Consider the following 23853-nt stretch of genomic DNA (forward strand, 5'->3'; position numbering starts at 1 on the left):
TAAACACCACTGTTTTCATGTGCATTCCTGTCAGTAATCTGTATGAATACATATTTAAACATCTAAAAATACACTGACATGTGATAAGCATCTGACAGTTTAGTGAAGGGCCATTGTATGGCCCCTTTTAATTGTTTATTTGTTGGTGTGTTTTAAGTATCAGACCCGATTTCATTCCCAAGTAAGCTCAAGATCCCTGACCTTGCTTCAGTATTTTTATGCAGGACAATCTTTATTTTATCTATTTCTTAGCCATTCATTGCTTCCTCCCCTCTTGACAGTTCTCCTGCTATATAGAAGGTATTTCAAAAGCCTTTACCATTTGACAGAAAGGCACGTCCTTGTTGCTGACATTGCTATAGCAGGAAGAAAGCAAAGCAGCATCTTTCTATATTGCATACCTATCAGTAGCGGCTCTTAGGAAAAAATGTTCTGTTTTCTTTGTCCCCTAGAAATTTCTTGCATTCCATTCAAATATAAGAGAAAGGGATCTGTTTCCTCTTCACATATGACAATAAACACCAGAGAATGTGTCTAAAACAGTGCTCAGTGTAATACAGTATATTTTCTAACTGAAGAAATTACTAAGCAAACTAACTGTGATGGATTTAGATTAAATCTTTAAGATATTAATCCGCCAGACAAATGTGCTGCATTAAATTTGTCATGATCAATTTCTATCACAGATTCCATTGTTAGCATAAATAAAAATATGCATGCTTATGCAAAACTCCTACTGTAGTATACATAATCAGTATGTGCATTAGTTTCTTAAAATCTGTCTGAATCCCCCTGTTTGTCTGAAAGAAGATTTAGATGGTGTGCCTTGGATATTCCAAATGTGCCTGTGGTGATCTTAAAAGAATATCAAAGAAAGTCAGAAACACGCGCAAATATTTTTGTTTTGGCAGGGTGGCTATCTTTTACCACTGCTGTTTCTAACAAATTGTAGTATGTTTAAAATCATATTGGTAATATCAGCTTCATCCTCAATTTTTTGTGCATTTACCTCTTTGTAACACTCTCACCTCTGTCTCCTTATAACATTGGCTTTATAAATACTTTTCAAAATATAAGAAGTAATTAACAGACATAATAACCGTCTGTCAGAGATTGTTCAGACTACAGGACACAACTATGCTGTTTAAAAACACTTTTGAATGCATAATATTTGTTTAATAAAACCACACAGTCACAAAACTAATGCCTATAACAAAGTGGTAGGAAAAACTGGTGAGGAAACTGTTAACAGACTTTCCAGGTGAGGATATCTCAGTTTCAGGCTTTTAAGCTCTGTTTGAAATGAGAAGGGGGGGAAAGAGGTGATGCTTCCTGCTCCAAGAATATAGTTTGTGTCCCTGCTCTGAATAAGCCAATTTAATTTCTTCTTTTGGATCTGTTCAGTCATCTGCTGAAAAGTATAAAATAGATTTTGAGTCAAAGGAGAAGACAGAGGATGAAGCTGATGCCCATTAGGACGATCAGCCAGAGCGCAGGAGATACAGTCCTTTTTCTAAATTAGGCTTTTTTTTTTTTTTTTGCCTTAGTCTTCCCTTTACTTTTAAGGAAGTGTTTATTGATCTTCTGTGCTGTGTCTGTCAGGTAAGACATTGTAGCCCAATCCTTCTTTGTCTTCTCCTGCCCCATCTTCTCAAGGTGAGTTTGATATTCCTGTGCTGGATGCCCCAGAACGTCCCTGCCAAATCTGGAGCTCAGCTCTTAATGGTACTTCGCTGCCTCCGACCTCTTCGAATTTTCAAACTGGTCCCTCAGATGCGGAAGGTGGTGCGAGAGCTGTTTAGCGGCTTTAAGGAAATCTTTTTGGTATGTGCCCATTATTTTGTTCTTGTTGTTAAAAAGAAGATATGGAGGAGTAGTAAGATGACATTTTCCTATAATGCGTATGTGATCTAATCTTTTCTCCACTGTCACCTGTTGATTTTTCATTGTAGCTGCCACTGCAGATGACCACAGAACAGGATAAAGATTAGGAATATAAGTAACTCATTTACATTTATACTGAATAAAGCTGCTACAACAATTCTTCTATAAATCATATTATCCATTCAGCATGTCTTTCTCCATAATGACATAGGATGAGGATTATGAAATAAAATCTATGCCTTATTCACAGTTCTACTTGGGGAAAGAAGGTGAGAAGTAGGTATGGCAGCTCTGCGAGAGCAAAAGTAAACCTGGTTTCTGCGCTGAAGGTCTCTACCTCCAAGTTTTTTTAGAGGCAACCAGAGACAATATAGTTGTTCATCACAGATCTGGATCTCATTGTTATTTCATTGTTGTGATTATTATGATCACGATTATGCACTTATAATAACAATAATGGAATCTTTGATTGCTTGATCAGAACCTAATCTATTGTCTGGGGAACATATGCGATACTTGTCAGCCTAAACAACATACATTTTGTACCTTAACAGAATGCTGTATTATGTCAGGTTGTTATAAAAAACTAAGCTACAAAATATTTGCAGACAGTAATAAAGCAAGGACAAAAAGTATATAGCTAGTTAGCATTTCATACATTCTGTATTGTATTAAAGATATTTATATTATAATTGCTTATGCGTACCTTTACTGTAGCTATCGTGGAATTAAATATCTAACAATGGCTTACTCAGATTAATTAGTAAAGCCTGATTCCGCAGAACAGAAGCAGCACGTGTTTAAGGAGTTCTCTTTAAAGTGAATGGCAATTCTTACGCTTAAAGAATTTAGCAAGGTGGTACACTGAGTACAAGAAAGCTTTGATCCTCATCTACAATTCTTAGATGCTATGTTAATACTAATTATAACACAGCACCTGGGTACTGGATCAGAACCTAAAGTAACATGTCTGTCACGAAATTGGTATCTCCAGGTTTATCCAACAAAATGATCTTCCCTGCAGTTCACTGAAGGAGCTGACCCCCTTTTCCAAGTCTTCAGGAGGAGAGCTTGACAAGTCTAACTTCATCTTTACAGGTTTCTATTCTTCTGCTGACATTAATGCTTGTTTTCGCAAGCTTTGGAGTGCAGCTGTTTGCTGGAAAACTGGCTAAATGCAATGATCCACACATCATCTCTAGGGTAAGGACTGCCTTTCTGCTTCAAAGTAATAGTATGGTATCATATGAGAGATGGAAATCTTGGTCACTTTCTTGTTCAGAAGCAGGATGATGAAGAGAAAGGTGTTAAAGGATTAAAAAGTAAAGTCCAAATATTTGGGTCTGTCTGAAAAAAATTATCAAATCATGCCGTGTTATCTGCAAAGGACTGAATGTCACATGGAATTAACCATGGAAAATGACACTTTGCATTCCTAGGTCAGCAGCTAAAAAACAGGTGAAGCTGCTAGAGGTCAAAATCACTGGAAATGCTATGTAGGTTACAAGGAGAACATTAGCTGTGCTTCTTACTCAATTTGAAGAAATATCATCACCTAAAGGAGCAGTGTCTTTGGGAAAGAGGTGAAAGGCTAGACAGTCTTGCAAAATGAAAGGCACTCTCTGTCGTGGAAGGAGAAGGGGTTTTTGAATCCTTCCTAAGATGCATTTTTCGTTTGGGTAAAGGTCCATGACTATTAATCCCAGACCTGTAAATAACCCTTTATTTCTGTTTACGTTGCTTCCCTGTCATGGCAAGTGTGCTGTCTATGCTGGCATTTTGGCATCTCTTACAGGCCATTATGTAATCTCAGGCTGTATTTTATTTCACTATAGGAAGATTGTCATGGCATCTTCAGAATAAATGTAAGTGTTTCCAAAAATCTCAATTTAAAGTTAAGACCTGGAGAGAAAAAGCCTGGATTTTGGGTGCCACGAGTCTGGTGAGTTGCTACAGATTGGCCTATCTTTCTTCAGAAAGAAAGCTGATGATGTAGAAAATGGCTTAGATGTCATACCATTAACTTACTGATGGAGGGTTTTTATCGTAAGCCAAATGATATTAAGGGTAAAAATTCTGGTATACTTAGTAAAAAGACAGATATGTGAAACTTTTCCAGACTTAACCTGTTCTTCTATTCACAGAGCAGAAAGGAAGAAAATACCCTTAGGTACTGAACCTAGACAGGAATTAAATACGATTATTATTACAGTGGGAGTTATTGTCTTGAACCAAGATTATCACTTAATTGTTCTTTAGTACCATCATGAAGACATCCTGAGATCTATGCATCATTGACAGAACCCAAGAATAAATATTAAAAGATGGGAAGAAAAAGAAATTAAAATCAACCTGCCTACAGCTACCCATAAAAACCAATGAGCAAGTCATGCCTAAAACCAGCCTTTCTCTTCTGTGGCCGTTAACCATGCCAGCTAGCAGCTTCTTTCTAGCAGTTTCCAATGCAGGGAGTCTTTGTGGTCTAACTGGTGCAGAAGTGCAGTAAAAAATATTTAAGTGCTAACATTATGTTTATGATTAGTATTCTGATAAATTCCGTTTAATATTTCCCAACACCTGAACAAGCAAACCCCCCCCCCCTTTTTAATTGTTTACATTTTTAAGTTGGTTGACATTTCGCAAAATCAGCTTAACAGCCACAATTATTTTAATTGACTGTGTGTGGATAAAGAATGTACCAGCAGTGGTAAATTCAGAGCCATCCTGCACTAATGAAATAATATGCTGTGATTTGAATAGGCAGTGAAACTCTGACATCTGCAGAAGTCTTTGTTTCTGTATGCTTCACACAAATTCTTCCTCAAGTAAGCAAATTCAATCCTCTTCAGCTTGATCCAGAAATAAGCAAAAACCGTCTTAATCAGCATAACTCTAAACTTTGGGGAATGTTTTGTTATTGCAGAAAAATGTTCTACTGCAAATACATTTATACCACCTGTTGGCTGTGTCAGGCCAGATTTTCAAGAGCCAGATGTCAGTATAAGGACCGCATTTAAAAGAAATGTCTACATCTGAGAGCTCTCTTTTCACTGAATGGTTGGATTTTCACAAGCACCAAATAATAATTCTTCTCAAATACAGCTATTTATCTTATAAACTGTTGAAAATTAATGGGACTTCTTGGAGTGTCTGTCTTGGATTATAGAGACAGAGCAATGTGCTACCCTAGCCCAAAGAGGATACTTTTAATTTTCAGCTGGAAACATCCTCTTGAATCTCAGCTGATACAAAAGGTCAGAGCATATGGTATAGGAAAGCCAAGATGTGATGTCCTGTCAGTAATTTTTGCTTTAGACCATCAGTTCCCGATGATAATGAATAAGGAACAGCATTTTCTAAATCATCTCACTGACTTTGGAGTCTGAATCATTTATGTGGGTTTGAGACTGGTCATCTTCAGGTAGGTTTATTTCAGAATCTGGTCAAAGCCATTGGATCCAGTTTTTCACAAATACTGTATTTTTTCTAATATCATTGACAAAAACATTAAAATGCAGCAACTTGTTATAAGCTTTATTACTGTGAATCAGATTCTGAGTAAGAAAATAAAACATACATAGGGATCAAAGAAATTATGCTGTACATGTTTGTTGCTGTTGCTATTGTTCTTTTATTCTTGAAACAGAACTTTGAATGATGTATTTCAGAGGTTCTCACACCAACTTTGCAAGGTATTTAAATGTTAGACTATGAAGAATCAAGGTAAGCAGTAGAATAACTTTATTGCTGAATTTATGCCTATTTGTGTAATACATTTCAGGGCAAATCCTCGGAATTTTAATTTTGACAATGTGGGGAACGCAATGCTGGCACTATTTGAAGTTCTTTCATTAAAAGGCTGGGTGGAAGTCAGAGATGTTATTATTCATCGTGTTGGGCCGGTAAGAAAACACAGCAGTGTCTTTGAATTCTACAACACGTACTTTGATTTGTTTTAACTATTAATCTTATTTTTGTCTATTCAGATCCATGGAATCTACATTCATGTTTTTGTATTCCTTGGCTGCATGATTGGTCTGACCCTTTTCGTTGGAGTTGTCATTGCTAATTTCAATGAAAACAAGGTACTGAGTAAGGTGGTTTATTGTTTGTTTAACTGGGTCTGTAAGAAACCTTATTGAAATGAAACTGATATTGTATTGTTATGTTACCCAGCAAGACTGCCTTTAAGACTGACTTACCAATCTTACAGAACTGTAAGAGTGCAAGTATGGTTTCAGACAAACCTGATCCATATTTACTACAAAACTCAAGCCTGGGGTGATAGCAATCCATCACACACTTTCAAAGCTGTCTGAGTTTATTTACAATGCAGCCATGTTACCAGATGGAGATTGAACCTAAAGCACCATGTAGTTACAGATGCTCCACATTCTGCTGGTTTAGTTTGATGTAGGCATACACATGCGGTGTCAAGTAAAAGACATAACATTGCTTGTATGTGTTACAACTAAGGGGTCTCAATAGAGACCTGCAATTGGAGTATTTCAGATCCAAGGTAAAGCTGCATGGCTTTTTTTCTGACAAACAGAAGTTAGAGAGTAATTGTGAAATTAATTGTCCATCACTCAAACAGAAGTGTAGCTAGTGTTCTAGGAGCTGCAGTTCACATGGGCTTTGTGGATTACCCTGAAAAGTAGAATAACCTGTCCCCAGGTAAACTGTTAGAGGGCATTCATGTCTACACTTGTTAAAGATAGCATCCTCTGGGTGGGACTGCTGCATACACACTGCACATCCCTTAATCTGACTTTTTTTAAGACCCACTTATGGTGCCTCTGTGGCACTAACATGTAGTTATTAATTTTTTTCATCTTTCAGTTCAAAGTCCCAAAAATAATGAGATGTTTGCAGTTATCTAGAGTGATATTTTTATCACTATTGCATTGGAGGAAAAGGATGATTGTGTGCTCTGGGGCTTGGAGATGCAAGATAACCCAGCATGCTAGTGCTAGAGACAAACTGGGTGCTGGCCATGGCCCTACAATGGCCCTGACCGGAACTCTGTGGCAAACACAGCTGTTGAGTCTGCCCACCAAGGAAACCACTTGGATCCTTCTGGAAAGGGGCCGAGCAGCATGTTATTGTGCATCCAATGTGTGCAAGCAAGGCATCATGAAATGAAGTCAGGCAGATTGCAAGCCAGATAAATAGCCTAAAACATCTGCTGTTCAGAAGGTATTTTTATGTTTGCACGACTCCGCTGTAGTTTTGGTGGGATGAAGTACAGTCATTCTTGTTAAAGGTATCTGTTCTACAGAACGAGGAGCAATGTGCTATTCATTTACTTTTTTATTCACTAAATTTCGACTAGCGAATTAAAAAATATTAACTTTCTCCACTATGAGAATTCCCCTGGATTTTTATAGATGCTTTTGCCCCTTCCTGTTCAGCTGTGTAATATTACTTCTCCTTCAAATGTGTCAGCCTTACACTGATGAATAAAAAATATTTTTCAGCAAATCTTGGGAAACAAAAATTTAAAAAAAAGTAATTTTATTTAAATTACAGGTAAGCTAAAGTATTATTTGAAATGATAAAATTATTTTAATGATGTTCTATAGCTATCATGTATTCAGCTATGCATGTTTCTGTCATGTACATCATAGTTCATGAAGCTCTATTGAGATGTTAGCTGAGCAATTCTATCCTATAACTTGTTTTTCATTTGCCTCTACACTTTCTATGCAGGCCAGTTTCCTCAAAAACCTGTTCATAGGCACGAGTGTAGGAGGGAAGAAAAAATATCACATTACAAAGTTCACCCTCTTACAGCTTTTGATCATGGCTGTTCAAACATCTTTCCTTTACCCTGTTGAGGTGTGGTGCATATGGTGTCGAGAAGTGAGGAAGTGGGGCATTTCCCCTTTGGTTTTGAATGTGGTCTTGAGTGTATGTCGTGGTTTGAGCCCAGCCGGTAACTCAGAACCACACAGCCGCTCGCTCACTCCCCCCCCCCCCTTCTTCCTCCCCCCGCTCCCGGAGGGATGGGGAGAAGAATGGGAAGAATGCAACTCCCACGGGTTGAGATAAGAGCAGTCCCGCAACTAAGGTATAACACAAAACCACTACTGCTACCACCAATGATAATAACGATTAGTGAAATAACAAGGGGAGAGGATACAATTGCTCACCACCTGCCGACCGATACCCAGCCCGACCCGAGCAGTGATCTGGGCCTTCCGGGTAACTCCCCCCGGTTTATATACTGGGCATGACGTGCTGTGGTATGGAATACCCCTTTGGCTAGTTTGGGTCAGGTGTCCTGTCTCTGCTTCCTCCCGGCTTCCCCTCCTCCCTGGCAAAGCATGAGACTGAGAAAGTCCTTGGTTGGAATAAACATTACTTAGCAACAACTAAAAACATCGGTGTTATCAGCATTGTTCCCAGGCTGAAAGTTAAAAAACACAGCACTGCACCAGCTACTAAGCAGGAGAAAAATGACTGCTATAGCTGAACCCAGGACAGTATCCACCCCTTATTCCATACCATTCACGTCATGCTCAGATCCCACATCTCTCAGCACACCATCACCCCTGTCCCATATATACACATATATATACACCCACACCCACACACAGAGAAAGATATCGTTCCCTAGTCCATGGACCAATCCCTGTAAAATTGCTGAACTCATCCAGTCCATGATGTCAGGTTCCATCTCTTGTAATAGTCTTTCAGGGCAGGAGGGACGGTACATAGTGTTGGGTTGTTGCCTGCTGATGATACCGCCAAACTCATCTGGTCACTGCTGAGCTCGTCTGGTTTCCTCAAAATTCATTCTTTGTTGAGGTGATGATCGGAGGGAAGTCAGGGTCAATGGCTGGTGACCTGAAGATATCTAGCTGGTGGGCTATAAAAGTGTTATAGAGCAGGCAACAGCGTACAATTGAGTTCATTGGCTGTTTTCCCCCAAAATCAAATTCCCTTGAGGTACACATCGGACTTCCCCATCTTCCCGCATTACCCACCAAGTATATCCAGGTCCCTGAGCAAAAGCAACCCCACGAGTGGGTTTGCCTTTACCTGAAGCAGGAATAACCCAGACTGTCTTCCCCAACAAATTCTTTATGTGCACCACAGGAACTTTATCCCCCTCTACAGTACGTAAAAGTTCTGATTGGGCTGGGCCAGCCCTGTTGGCAGATCCCCTACTGTTGACCAACCAGGTGGCTTTTGGTAAATGTGTATCCCAGTGTTTGAAAGTCCCACCACCCATTGCTCTCAGTGTAGTTTTTAACAGCCCATTGTACCGTTCGATTTTCCCAGAGGCTGGTGCATGGTAGGGGATGTGGTATACCCACTCAATGCCATGCTCTTTGGCCCAAGTGTCTATGAGGTTGTTCCGGAAATGAGTCCCATTGTCTGACTCAATTCTCTCTGGGGTGCCGTGTCGCCACAAGACTTGTTTCTCAAGGCACAGGATAGTGTTCCGGGCAGTGGCATGGGACACAGCGTATGTTTCCAGCCAGCCGGTGGTTGCTTCCACCATGGTAAGCACATAGCGCTTGCCCTGGCGGGTTGGTGGGAGTGTGATATAGTCAATCTGCCAGGCCTCCCCATATTTGTACTTCAGCCATCGTCCTCCATACCAGAGAGGCTTTAACCGCTTGGCTTGCTTAATTGCAGCACATGTTTCACATTCGTGAATAACCTGGGCAATAGTGTCCATCGTTAAGTCCACCCCTCGATCACGAGCCCATCTATATGTTGCATCTCTGCCTTGATGGCCTGAGGTGTCATGGGCCCACCGGGCTAAAAATAATTCACCCTTATGTTGCCAATCCAAGTCCATCTGAGCCACTTTAATCTTAGCAGCTTTATCCACTTGCTGGTTATTCTGGTGTTCCTCAGTGGCCCGACTCTTGGGTACGTGAGCATCTACGTGGCGTACCTTCACCACCAGGTTCTGCACTCGAGCAGCGATATCTTGCCACAATGCAGCAGCCCAGATGGGTTTACTTCTGCGTTGCCAGTTGCTCTGCTTCCATTGCTGCAACCACCCCCACAGGGCATTTGCCACCATCCATGAGTCAGTATAGAGATAAAGTACTGGCCATTTTTCTCGTTCAGCAATGTCCAAGGCCAGCTGGATGGCTTTCACCTCTGCAAATTGACTCGATTCACCCTCTCCCTCAGCAGTTTCTGCAACTTGTCGCAGGGGACTCCACACAGCTGCCTTCCATCTCCGATGCTTTCCCACAATACGGCAGGACCCATCAGTAAACAAGGCATATTGCTTTTCACTCTCTGACAGTTCATTATATGGTGGGGCCTCTTCAGCACGCGTCACCTCCTCTTCTGGTGACATCCCAAAATCTTTGCCCTCTGGCCAGTCCATGATGACTTCTAGAATTCCTGGATGACTGGGATTTCCTATTCGAGCTCGTTGTGTAATTAGTGCGGCCCACTTACTCCATGTAGCATCAGTTGCATGATGTGTAGAGGAGACCCTGCCTTTGAACATCCAGCCCAGCACAGGCAACCGGGGTGCCAGGAGGAGCTGCGCTTCAGTTCCAATCACTTCTGAGGCAGCTCGAACCCCTTCATAGGCTGCCAGTATCTCTTTTTCAGTGGGAGTGTAGCTGGCCTCGGATCCTTTATATCCCCGACTCCAAAAGCCAAGGGGTCGACCTCGAGTCTCCCCTGGAGCTTTCTGCCAGAGGCTCCAGGTAGGACCATTCTCCCCAGCTGCGGTATAGAGCTCATTTTTCACATCTGGCCCGGCCCGGACTGGTCCGAGGGCTACTGCATGAACTATTTCTCGTTTAATTTGTTCAAAGGCTTGTTGTTGCTCAGGGCCCCATTTGAAATCATTCTTCTTCCGGGTCACGTGGTAGAGAGGGCTTACAATCAGACTGTAATTTGGGATGTGCATTCTCCAGAACCCCACAACACCTAAGAAAGCTTGTGTTTCTTTCTTGTTAGTTGGTGGAGACATTGCTGTTATCTTGTTGATCACGTCTGTGGGGATCTGGCGGCGTCCATCTTGCCATTTTATTCCCAAAAATTGAATCTCCTGTGCAGGTCCCTTGACCTTATTCCGTTTTATGGCAAAACCGGCCTTCAGCAGGATTTGGATTATTTTCCTCCCTTTCTCAAAAACTTCTTCCGCTGTATCACCCCACACGATGATGTCATCAATGTATTGCAGGTGTTCTGGAGCTTGCCCCTGTTCCAGTGCAGTCTGGATCAATCCATGGCAGATGGTAGGGCTGTGTTTCCACCCCTGGGGCAGTCGGTTCCAAGTGTACTGGACGCCCCTCCAAGTGAAAGCAAACTGTGGCCTGCATTCTGCTGCCAAAGGGATTGAGAAAAATGCATTGGCAATGTCAATTGTGGCATACCACTTGGCTGCCTTTGACTCCAGTTCATACTGAAGTTCTAACATGTCCGGTACGGCAGCACTCAATGGTGGTGTGACTTCGTTCAGGCCACGATAGTCTACTGTTAATCTCCACTCTCCATTAGACTTTTGCACTGGCCATATGGGGCTATTAAAGGGTGAGCGGGTCCTGCTGATCACTCCTTGGCTCTCCAGTCTGCGGATCAGCTTATGGATGGGAATCAAGGAGTCTCGGTTGGTGCGATATTGCCGCCGGTGCACTGTTGTGGTCGCAATTGGCACTTGTTGTTCTTCGACCTTCAGCAACCCCACAACAGAAGGATCCTCTGAGAGACCGGGTAAGGTGGACAGCTGCTTAATTTCCTCTGTCTCCAAGGCAGCGATACCAAAAGCCCATCTATACCCTTTTGGGTCTTTGAAATACCCTCTCCTGAGATAGTCTATGCCAAGGATGCATGGAGCCCCTGGACCAGTTACAATGGGGTGCTTTTGCCACTTCCTCCCAGTCAGGCTGATTTCAGCTTCCAGCATAGTTAACGCTTGGGATCCTCCTGTCACTCCAGAAATAGAAATGGGTTTCACCCCTTGATACCTTGATGGCATCAGAGTACACTGTGCACCGGTATCTACTAGAGCCTTATACTTCTGTGGGACTGATGTGCCAGGCCATCTGATCCACACAGTCCAGTAAACCCGATTATCCCTCTCCTCCACCTGGCTGGAGGCAGGGCCCCTCTAATAGTGATCACAAAATTCTCCACTTCTGTCTTGTAGAAAGGGATTAGTATTCCTTATCACAGGGGCTGGGGTAAAATCAGCTCTTTCGCTCCATCTGGGAAACTGCTCGCCAGAGACTGGAGCAGCAGCTTTCCTGGGAGGATCATCCTTGACCATTGTTCTCCTCTTCAGTTCACGCACCCGTTGCTCCAGAGCTGAAGTAGGTTTTCCATCCCACTTTCTCATGTCTTCTCCATGATCTCGCAGGTAAAACCATAGGGTGGCCCGTGGCGTGTACCTCCTATATTTTCTTTCTCGAGCAGTAGGGCGCCTTCTGTTGATAGCTGAGACATGGGTTGGTATGCGTGGAGAGCTGGATAGATCGGATAAATCGTCTCTCAATTGTTTGAACTCCTGGGACAGTTTTTCCACAGCTGAAATGATGGAAGGGGTGAGATTGTCTTCGAACTCTCGGAGTTGACGAATCAGGAAATCCACTGTTGGTGATACTCCGTCATTCCAGGTCATTGATGCCAATGTGTGGGCATATGATGATGGCGCACTCCGTGTAAGTTTCCGCCACATGGGTCGTGTACATTCGACTTCATCTGGGTCTACGGATGTGTTCCTGGAATCCGGCCTACGATAGATCATCTCTATAATGGCTGATTCCCTCAGGGACTGGATGCCTTTCTCTATCGTGGTCCAGTTGGCTGAGCGATTCGTAATATCGTCTTTGTAGGGAAACCTTTCCTTCACAGCTGCCAGGAGCCGCCTCCAAAGACTGAGGGCTCGCTTCTCTCTTGCAATCGCTTTGTCAATTCCTCCTTCCTTAGCAAGTGATCCCAGCTGCTTGGCTTCCCTACCTTCTAGTTCGTGACCGTCGGCCCCATTGTCCCAGCACTGGAGCAACCAGGTGACAATGTGCTCCCCTGGAAGACGGGTGAAATCTTTTCGCATATTCCGTAGTTCGGTTGAGGTCCGGGGTCGAGAAGTGACCTCTTCTTCTTCTTCCTCTTCCTCTGACCCACGTAGTAGTAACTCTTGTTCAGGTGCTGTTGCATATAGTAATGGCACTGGGTCTTCATCTTTCTTCGCTTCGCGGGTTGCTCTTTGTGCCTTTCGTTTGCTTTTGCTTACAGGGGCAACAGACATTGTCACAAACTGGACATTTGGTTTAGCTGCAGTGTTTGTCACTGTGGTTGGAGTGGCTGCAGTGTCTGCCACTAGGATTGGAGTGGTTGCAATGTCTATTGCTGGGGTTGGTGCAGCTGTTGTGCTTGGGAGTTGAGTAACACCAACAGCTGCATTATCTGTTGCTGTCGGGGTTTGAGTAGCTACTGTGCTTGTCACTGGGGTTGGTGTAGCTGCAGTGCTTGGAGTAGCCATATTGTCTGTTGCTGTCGGGGTTTGAATAGCTACTGTGCATGTCACTGGGGTTGGTGTAGCTGTGGTGCTTGGAGTAGCTATATTGTCTGTTGCTGTCGGGGTTTGAGTAGCTACTGTGCTTGTCACTGGGGTTGGTGTGGCTGTGGTGCTTGGAGTAGCCACATTGTCTGTTGCTGTCGGGGTTTGAGTAGCTGTTGTGCTTGTCACTGGGGTTGGTGTAACTGCTGTATTTGAAGTTGGAGTAGTTGTGTTGTCTGTTGTGGTCAGGGTTTGAGTAGCTGTTGTGCTTGTCACTGGGGTTGATGTAGCTGCTGTACTTGGAGTAGCTGTGTTGACTGTTGTGGTCAGGGTCTGAGTAGCTGCTGTGCTTGTAGTTGGCATAGCTGCGTTGTCTGTTGCTTTGCCATCAGATCCAGAGACATTTTTTTCCCTTTGAAGGTGCTGGATAGTGTTGAGCAGGGCTCTGTAGGCATAGGCCAAGCCCCAGCACGTTGCCAAAATTTGTCCCTCTCTGGTATAACCAGGACGACAGCACACCTCGTTTAAGTGTTTTACTAGTTTTTCCGGATGTTGCACTTGTTCAGTGGTGAAGTTCCAAAGCACTGGAGGGGCCCACTGGCCTAGGTACTTGCCCATACTATCCCACACACCCTGCCACTCATAACTGTCCAGCCTCAGGGAAAATCTCCTGGTGGTCCTCCTATATCGTCGTCTAACCCTAGACCAGATTCGAACCTGATACTGCTGAATTTTTGACATTAAACGAAATAGGATGTTCCTACGACGGGATGGCCGTGGGTAAAACACACTCCGTATGTTTGCCAACATGCTGATCCCCAGCACAATCAGCAGGCAGGTTTCAAGGGTACTCAAAGGCCATCTAAAACCTTCAGAACTCTCAATTGCTGTTGCAAATAGGCTGGTGGGGGAACGGGGGGTGAAAGAGAATGCTTCCTTCGTAAGTTTACCCCCCGAGGAGAAAAAAAAAGATATGCAATTGCTAAAATATTTCATTATATACCTCCCAATGTATAGTGGTGATGGCCACGCTGGAAGCACAAACCAGACCAGTTTCATGATCAATGAGTCTATTGTATTACAAGTCATTACCATGAAGTACAGTGAAACAAGAACCTTAGCCCAGGCCCCCCAGCCGATAAACGCTAAAACAGCAAATAGTGGCTGTAAGTAAGGTACAACATGCTGAAACTCTGAGATCAAGCGCAACACGTCTGAGAGCCAAATAATCACCATTGTGACGAGTAGTAACAATGAATGCTTATCACAAATATGATTAAACACACTCTGGTCAGATCTGTCGTTATCTCAACCTTTCGAGCCCCACGTTGGGCGCCAAAAAGAACTGTCGTGGTTTGAGCCCAGCCGGTAACTCAGAACCACACAGCCGCTCGCTCACTCCCCCCCCCCCTTCTTCCTCCCCCCGCTCCCGGAGGGATGGGGAGGAGAATGGGAAGAATGCAACTCCCACGGGTTGAGATAAGAGCAGTCCCGCAACTAAGGTATAACACAAAACCACTACTGCTACCACCAATGATAATAACGATTAGTGAAATAACAAGGGGAGAGGATACAATTGCTCACCACCTGCCGACCGATACCCAGCCCGACCCGAGCAGTGATCTGGGCCTTCCGGGTAACTCCCCCCGGTTTATATACTGGGCATGACGTGCTGTGGTATGGAATACCCCTTTGGCTAGTTTGGGTCAGGTGTCCTGTCTCTGCTTCCTCCCGGCTTCCCCTCCTCCCTGGCAAAGCATGAGACTGAGAAAGTCCTTGGTTGGAATAAACATTACTTAGCAACAACTAAAAACATCGGTGTTATCAGCGTTGTTCCCAGGCTGAAAGTTAAAAAACACAGCACTGCACCAGCTACTAAGCAGGAGAAAAATGACTGCTATAGCTGAACCCAGGACAGTGTATCTGTCATGAATTCTGGGACTGCTCTGTGGACAATTGAGAATCATCAGGAGCCACTTGCTGATCTGGGTTGCTTTGCTACACCTACAGGCATCTACTTTTTTCCACTGTCATAAAAAAAAAGGTACTAGAGGAGCCGGATCTTTGCTCTTACTAGCATGACTTTTATTATGCTTTCATGACAGTAAGCCAAATCTTAATATGTGCTGTCAATCTCCTAGACACAGTTTTTGCTCTTAGTTCCTACTCGTTCCATAGAAGTCACTTGCAAGATCACATTTACTGTGTCAGCATGGCTCCTGCAAAAGCAGCTTGTGAGCTCTCTTTCACAAATTAGTGAGAGATCATTAAGTCAAAACTTGGTATTCATCTGTGTAGTCAATTCTTGACTATGGAATAAGGTGATCAGAACACAGGTTACTTTTGAAGTGATTTACCCACAATATCAGTATAAATTTTTCACCAGTTTTTTAAAGTTTGAAACATGAACAGGGGAAAGATACTCCTAATTATATGTGACTGTATAGCAGATTCTTCTTTCATTCCCTCCTCCTAGATATGCGTCTTTAAAGACACAGGACAGCTCAAATTAATGTGAAAAGTAAAAGTTTGCTTGCATCCACTGTGATTCAAAGTGAGAAGGAACAGGAAGGTGTGAACGTGAGGCTTTTAAGGGCTGTGAGCACAGGGGATAACTAAACAAGTCATCCTAGCCCTGATGACCCCTGCATGAGCTGCCAGTATAAATGCGGAAGTCTGAGGTGCAGGGCCTGAATTAGGGTTCCCATTATTTTCAGAAAATTATCAGATTATTACATTTATCCTTTTGGGGTGGATTTCTCTGCTTGTATGTTTTCCTCGAACTATGGCCACCTTTTTAGTTATGAATGCTCTCCTCCCTTAATTCTGCTTCTGAATACAGGGAAAGCATTAGTCTGAACACCAGAAAAGCTACTCACTAATAACAGTTTCCTGTAAATTACATTCAACAACCATGTCATGCAGTATTTCTGTAGAATTTATATAATAATAAAAATACAGTCAGTATAAATCATTTGTCATCTGGTTCAGCTTATTCAGTTGTTTCTTAGTAACCTCAGGTAACTGCTGTGGCATGTAATGTTTGGTTTTCTTTCTTTTTTCTTGAATACATGTTACTTTTTATGCATTTATTATAGGGAAAAGAAAACTTCTGATTTGAATTGAAAAGACTAATATGTTAGTTAATTATGCAATGGGGGGAAATCTCAGCCCAATCAATATTCAAGTAGAATGAAGAAATTTCTAGGAACTGAAGGAAATATGAAGTAAGAGAGAGAGATGGCTGGCATCTAGTCCAAAAAGAAGAGAGCCAAACCTTCCGCTGTATGAGGTTAAGTTGCCTCTTTTTAAAACTAGCTACTCGGCCAAGCAATTGGTGATTTAAGTAAATGTTGGCTTTAGAAAGTTCGTGGCTGATACATGGGGGCTCGGGGCTGGGTCCTTAACTGCCCCAGCAACAGGGCACAAGCCCAAAGTGTTCTGTCACCACCCATTGCACAACACCTGCCCATCATTTGTCACAGCTCCCAAGTGCCACGTGTTCAGTCAGCACTGAAGATGTGATCGGCTCAAATATTATCTGTCATTTTTGAGTTGAAGTCCAAATGCAAATGCAGCTCCTCCAGCAGCAGTCCCACTCGCAGGGTTGTGTTCTGTGGTCCCCTTATAATCATCCCGCTGGTGGAAATGGTAGTTTCTCAGCAACAGAACAACTGGGCATCACCATTTCTGAATTTTACAAAGGTCCATGGTTTTTTGCCACTTTTTGTCTTGTTTGTAGTGAAAGCTCTCCAAGAATATAAACCAGACACACTCACTGGGGTGAATGAATTGCCTTTTAATTTAGGTGTTTCTAAATGGTATGGTTTAGGCCTGACACGAACAATAGGCATCCTCATGTCTGTTGCTTTGTCCGCATTGTGTTGGAAGGCACCTACTCCCAGTGTGTGGTGTGGGGACAGAGCTCTATAAAGAGATTATGTCCACTGAGAAGGACGAATCCTGACCTTATCAGTTGCACAGCCAGCTGCAGTTCCAGTATCTACACAAGCCAATGCCCAGGCGAGTCCCAAAGATCAGACCAGTCCTTGCCCCACGCAGTGAGGCTCCGTGCTGACTGGGGCAGCCGCTAAGCCTCCGGTAGACAGGCTTGTGACATTTACCTTGAAAAGGTCTCCCTTGTTTTTATAAATCCAGATTTCTTCCATGAGATTTTACAGTTCTCTGAAGTGATGAGGACCTCATTTTGTTTTCAAGGTCATTTTAAATAATATTAAATTCTGTTTGGGCTTTGCTTGTTTATTCCTATGTTATGAAAACACACACATTACCATCTATCACCGCCCACCCTAAGGGTTTATTTCCACCTCTCCTTGTGCTTCCTTTGTGGAGGGCTTTTGTAGATTCATAGCATACTATTATTTTATTTCAATTACACCCCAAGCAGAAAAGCTGGGGAGAGCCCTCAGTCTCCTGGAGGGCTCATTCCTCCAGAAACTGTAGTGGTACTGATGAGCCACAGGATTTTCTGTAGCAAAGTCCAGACAAAATCGACCACTCTTTAAAACAGTGCTTCCTGGCAAATGATGTTCAGTCAAATGGAAGACGTCCTGCAGTGTTTCACTGCCCACACTGGGCTGCTGCTAGAAAAAGCCACAACTCAGCCTGCTGAGTTGAGTCCCAGAAACTCACAACTAATGCATCCAGAAATCCTCTTGAGTAACAGCGGATACTTTAGACTCCTTTACCCAAATGGTGTATTATTTAAGGAGAGTTGCGTATGTAACTTTATTTCAGTCACCAAAGCGAATGTTGTTTTCATGTTTACAGCATTCAGTGTTCTAGCTTTTATATGATAAAAGCTTTATACGCTTCTCTTTGTTTATTAAGGGGACAGCTTTACTGACTGTAGATCAGAGGCGATGGGAAGATCTGAAAAGCAGACTGAAGATAGCACAACCTCTTCATCTCCCACCTCGTCCAGGTATCAAAGATATTTTGGTTTTATTCATGTTGTGCCCCAGTGTTCGTAATTCCCCAGGAGTCTGCGATTCAAATTAAAATTGTAATCGTGAGGCCACTAGGAGGTTGTGCGTAAGTTAATGTGGAAACAGGCTCCAACTACAGATCTCTGCATAAGGCTATTAAAATCTACCCCGAAAAAGGTTGTGCTTCGATGGTTTTAGGATAAGCCTTAATGAAAAAATTATTTTCTAGATGAAAATATTTGCAGTTGGCTATTAATGATATGAATGGAATGTATTAACCTGACAGCAGTTGAATGATGCACTTGCCCCACAAGTACCAAAGCCTTCATGCAACACTGTGTTCAGTATTTGAAATTATATGTTCAGAAGCCCTATTTGATATGGAAAATTGTAGCAGAAAATTAGAAATGTATTTTGAAACTAGTAAAGGATTATTTTGCCACTAATGAACATGGAAAAAATGTCAAGAAATAGGGGAAAAACACCAGTATGTATTTTAACTTTCCTCCTCAAACTTTCTTTTTCAGATAACGATGGCTTTAGAGCTAAGATGTATGATATAACTCAGCATCCATTTTTTAAGAGAACTATTGCTGTACTTGTTCTGGCCCAGTCTGTGTTGTTGTCAGTTAAGGTAATTGTGTTTCTTTTAAGCATTTCATTATAGTAGTATAGTATGTGTTGTGCATTTCCTAACACCAATTAACGATCAGTTGAGCCCTTACTGTGATGAATGTACAGAAACATGATTTTTAGATACAGCAATCTCAGTTAGCACAGATCACTGTAGATTAATTATAACTTGTGGAGCTGAGTGAATTTCTGCCTTTTTGTAGTCTGGTCCCCAGTTTTAATTTCCAGTTAAGCTGTAAATCTGTGAGAGAATATACCAAGATGCCATTCCTCTCCGAGTGTATTTTAAAGTGAAATTAACTTTGTAATTCATTAACAAAACCTGCAAGAAAAGTTAAGGCAATGAAGTTTTAAGTCAGTTTAGTTCTGTTTAACAGCTACTCTTCTGTGAACGGGTTTTGTTTGCATTTCAGTGGGATGCTGCAGATCCAGTGACTGTGCCTTTAGCAACAATGTCTGTTGTTTTCACCTTCATTTTTGTCCTTGAGGTAAAGTAATATATTTTATGACTTCTTGAGATTAAGACTAGTATGTGTATATTTCATTTTGTCTTTAGGGATGTTGTCTCATTCTTTGCTATGGTTTTTATTTCTGAACATGTGCATTTGGGACTCTTCATGTCACTTATCTTTAAACATGTATTGCAGGGATAAACTTTTAATTTGTTACAATCATTCTTCACCACCACCTTGAGCTTTGTATCCTTTTATATATATTCGAATCTGAGCATTTCACCATGTGTTTTAGTGAACCCAGTGAATCTTTGCTTGCAGATCATCTCAGATTAAATTCAGCCTGTACAACACAGGGTCTGTGATTTATCATGGAAGTTCTGCTTGATCCATCTATATTTTGCCTGGTGCGTTAATACCCACTGTTCTGTAGCTGTGACATCATCAAACCTCTCTCAGTTCTGGGTTTTGGTTGTTGGTTTGTTTGGGTTTTTTTAAGTATCATATTTCAATTTAATTCCTTTTAATAAGCTATGTCAAATTCCAGTATTGTGTCTCTTTTGTTGCGTATATCTGGATCCTGTGTGGTAACAGTTCTCTGTGAGAAAATTGTAACTACAACCAACTGTGCAAGGTTTAATTAGCCTGTTTTCACAAGACTGGAATCTAAGGACTTACTTAAACACATTTTAAAAAGCTTTTGTTCTTTTTATGTATAAGGCTATCTCTAGTGTAACAAAACACACATTTATGAGGTTAAAGAAGATGCTTCCTCTGTTGTTAGGTTAGTACATAGTTCTCTTGTAAGTTCAGTTCCCTTTGAATAGCTGATACTGACCACGATCGGAAACAGGATAGTAGACTACATTTCCCACTGCTCTAATCCAATATGACAGTTCCTATGTTCCAATGATAGGTTTTGCCAGCAGTGATGAATAAAAAATGATGTGAATACCTTGTAGCTAGAGTATGTCCATGTTGTTGCCTCTTTTTCCCCTACCCAGGAGAAATCAGTATCTCTTGAGAGACTGAGCAGACACAGAAAAGTTTGATTTGTATCATACACAGACAGCTTTTAATTTACCTTGTAACTATGTCTTTAGAAATACTTTTTCCTCTTATACTGCCAGGGGAAACAAATGCACTTCTAGAATTTCACAGGAACTTTGTCAGAGCCAAGAAAAATTTGTTGACTGTCTCAACAGGCAAGCTATCACACTGTGAGTGCACACGGTTTGTGGAGAGAGGAAGCAGCTTCCTGCCCAGGATCTTCCCTAATGCATCATAGTCTGATTACAGAGTCTGTTATGTATACAGTGCTACCACTAGCAGCCATGGTCCATGAGGAAGGCCAAAGATATCTGCATAGCTAATGGCCCTGTGTCCAGTCTAAGGACTCCTGATTCAGCCTTAAACCCTTACTGCTCACATGAGTATATGTGGTATGGAAGAACAGGAAGAATTTGGAGGTCTTACTTCTGTTGCCACACTGATGATCACATAATAAAATGAGATATGATTTTTTTATTTGCACAGTGTGGTATTCAGTTTGAGATTATAGATACCTGAACTTAGGCGTTTAAATTCTACATGTGAGATAGGTGTTTAAGCTGTCACTGTGATCAAGGGAGTTGTAGGGTGAGATTCAGTTGCCTAAATAACTGAAGGTATCAAAAGCTTTTTGGGGTACCTTAGATGATCTCCTCTTGCCTGCACTATCTGCTACAAAACGGCAAGGATGTTTGCAAGTCTTCTGACATCCCTGCCAGCCCCACACATCTATCTCCAGTATTCTAGGGCATCTCAGCTGACTGGGTAGAAGGAGGCAAGATACCTTCAGGTACCTCTAGTGATAATTAGAGATTCAGAGACCATATTCTTCATTTTGTAGTCAGGCTTCAGAAAACATTACATGGCAAAAAAAATAACTGGAAAATCAACCTTTTATGTCAAACTAGTGTCATTTTATATATGGTTTTGGTTTCAGAAATGTAAAGAATACTGCTAAATGGCAATGCTGCAAGGTGGGATGGAAAAAATCATGTAATGAATGTCTGACATTTATAGCCTTTGTGTAGCAACACTTGACTTGCTTTGAAGTTTAATACAAATTGTATATGAGAAACTCTTCAGTGTTCCTTCCATTGTTCCTACCTCAATATCTGTTAGCTGTTGTAACTATTTCTTATCAGTATCTATTCTTAAGCTTCTTCTCTACACTCCTGTTACTTATATTGAAAATGTCAAGCACTTTGGCTGCTTTACCAGTTACATTGTAAAACGTACTGCCTTTACAGTTCTTAGCTTTCTTCTCTTACATCTGCTGAATACCGATGGTGCCGAGTACAGAGTATTCTTTATGGCAAGAAATATTTGCAATATGGAAAAGCTTTTTAAATAATTTGAACTATAGGTGCTACAGAACACAATGTGCTTATGTGATTTTAGCCTACTCATGGACAGCTAACTAGATAGGATACTATACCTCTTTTAGCTACGTATTATTGACATAATAATTTTCTAACTTCGTTACTTGCTTAACTATGAGAAATCTTAAGCCCAGATTCACCTCAGCAATCTATACATTAAGCATTCAGTCTAAGGTGGTCAGCTGCACTCCTTCCTTCGATACTTGATGGAGAGAGAGAGAGGCTTCCACAACACTGTGCGTCTCCTGCTTTTGGCCATCTGTGGTCTTGCACAAGTACCAGTTTTCCTCCGTCTAGCAGCCTAACTTGTCCACATGGGAACAGTTAGCTGACATGAAACCGGTGCTTGGCTGTTTGAAACTATTTCGTAAAACGAGCTCAATCAAACATTTTAGAGAATGGAAAAGGTTCTTATAGCAAGAAATAATAATTTCTTCAATACAACTGAGAAATTGTTTTTATCCATAGGTCACAATGAAGATTATTGCCATGTCACCTGCTGGCTTCTGGCAAAGCAGAAGAAATCGATACGATCTCTTGGTGACATCTCTTGGAGTTATATGGGTGATACTTCACTTTGCCTTACTGGTAAGATTTACAAAACAGAGTTCCCATGATTAAGCTTGATTTTATTTGTTAAGCACCAGCAGTGGGATCACTGCTGTTCATCCAGATAAATCCTTGGGAGGTTAATAAGGCTGAAATATGGCTGAAACAAATTGAACTCGATACTAAGAAGAAGGATTCATTGTCTTGGGCAATGACGAAGTACAAAAGTTGTCTTACTGGTATGAGGTAGTCTGCAAATATGGTAGAAAACTGAAGTCTTTAGCAGGGATCTGAGGAAAGGAAGGAATGTGAAGAGACTGAGAGCTCTTGCTAACAGCAGTCTTGGGAGCATCAAGGAAGAAAGAGGCAGTGTACAGAATCCACACAGAAACAAAGGACTGGAGGAAGGCATAGGTTCAAAATTGCTGAACAATACAATCTGTCTTAAACCCAGCAGCAATTCTGGACCACTGGTTCCAAAACCAGTGGTTAAGGGTCGATGTTTAATCCAAGAAGGCATGGAGGAAAGGGAAGTCAGCTCTCCCTCTATGCCACCTCAGTTTTTAAAATTTGGCTACACCCCTGGTTCCCTTATGTAACAAGGGAAGGAGAAGAAATAGTTGATACTTGTCATCAATCACAAGTTGTCGAAGTCACAACCCTGTAATGCCTGCAGGCTTCTCTCTTGTCTGCCCCCAAGCTCTGTTCAGATGAAAACCTGTCTTGTGTGACTAGTCATTTTGCCCTGACATTCACAGTTTGCTCCCTGCTGCTGAGTGGCTTGGAAGGCCCGAAGAGATTCTGTAAGCCAGCAGCTGCCTAGACAAGCAGACTAGGGCTGCTGAACATAGTTGCAGCCCAGCTAATAGAGGATTGAGGGTTTTTTGGTTTGATGTATGGGGAGGTTGGGTTAGTGTTTTTGAAGTGGTAGAGCATCTTCTGCTAGTTTCTTACTGCTCCACTGTTGCTGAAATATTAGTGCTAGTGGTTTATGATTTCTCTTGTTTAATATGGCAACTGCCCTACATTATTAAAAGACCAATTATCATGATCTTCTCATGAGATCCCTGGGGTACAATCTATTAACTCTTCTGTGTTTCTGTTCCAGAATGCGTACACATACATGATGGGGGCATGCGTAATTGTCTTCAGGTTCTTCTCAATTTGTGGGAAGCATGTAAGTATAAATTAGGAACTACAACCATTGCAGTGCTCATGTATAGATTAAAGGACTAGATGCTATGTGTCTCTAGTGCACATTCTGTAAGGCTCCATTTTATATGCCAAAAAAATGAGACTTCAAGCAGCAGCCTCCGTTTTTACATGCTGTCTTTAAAATGTCAGGATTTTAGGTATATTATATAATAGCACTATGTTACAGTTACTGGAAAAGCTGCATTTTTTGCAAAAATATAAAAAATGCAACTGCAATGCCATACAGATTTTAAAAACACTCTCTAAAACTC

The 23853-nt window shown here is 41.9% G+C and overlaps 1 protein-coding gene across 6 annotated transcripts in view; it reads left to right on the forward strand.

Moving 5' to 3' along the window:
• Positions 1 to 23853, forward strand: part of NALCN (sodium leak channel, non-selective) — a 250991-nt gene that overhangs the window by 212863 nt on the left and 14275 nt on the right. For all 6 annotated transcript variants that reach the window (XM_030476678.1, XM_030476677.1, XM_030476679.1 and 3 more), the window contains 10 exons: positions 1657 to 1824; positions 2983 to 3087; positions 3720 to 3826; positions 5666 to 5786; positions 5871 to 5969; positions 18227 to 18320; positions 18852 to 18958; positions 19371 to 19445; positions 22307 to 22426; positions 23496 to 23564. In XM_030476678.1, the coding sequence (XP_030332538.1) occupies positions 1657 to 1824; positions 2983 to 3087; positions 3720 to 3826; positions 5666 to 5786; positions 5871 to 5969; positions 18227 to 18320; positions 18852 to 18958; positions 19371 to 19445; positions 22307 to 22426; positions 23496 to 23564 (1065 nt within the window). The remainder of the gene's footprint in view (positions 1 to 1656; positions 1825 to 2982; positions 3088 to 3719; positions 3827 to 5665; positions 5787 to 5870; positions 5970 to 18226; positions 18321 to 18851; positions 18959 to 19370; positions 19446 to 22306; positions 22427 to 23495; positions 23565 to 23853) is intronic.

Source organism: Strigops habroptila, chromosome 2 (assembly GCF_004027225.2).
Source record: "Strigops habroptila isolate Jane chromosome 2, bStrHab1.2.pri, whole genome shotgun sequence".
NCBI classification, from domain to species: Eukaryota; Metazoa; Chordata; class Aves; order Psittaciformes; family Psittacidae; genus Strigops; species Strigops habroptila.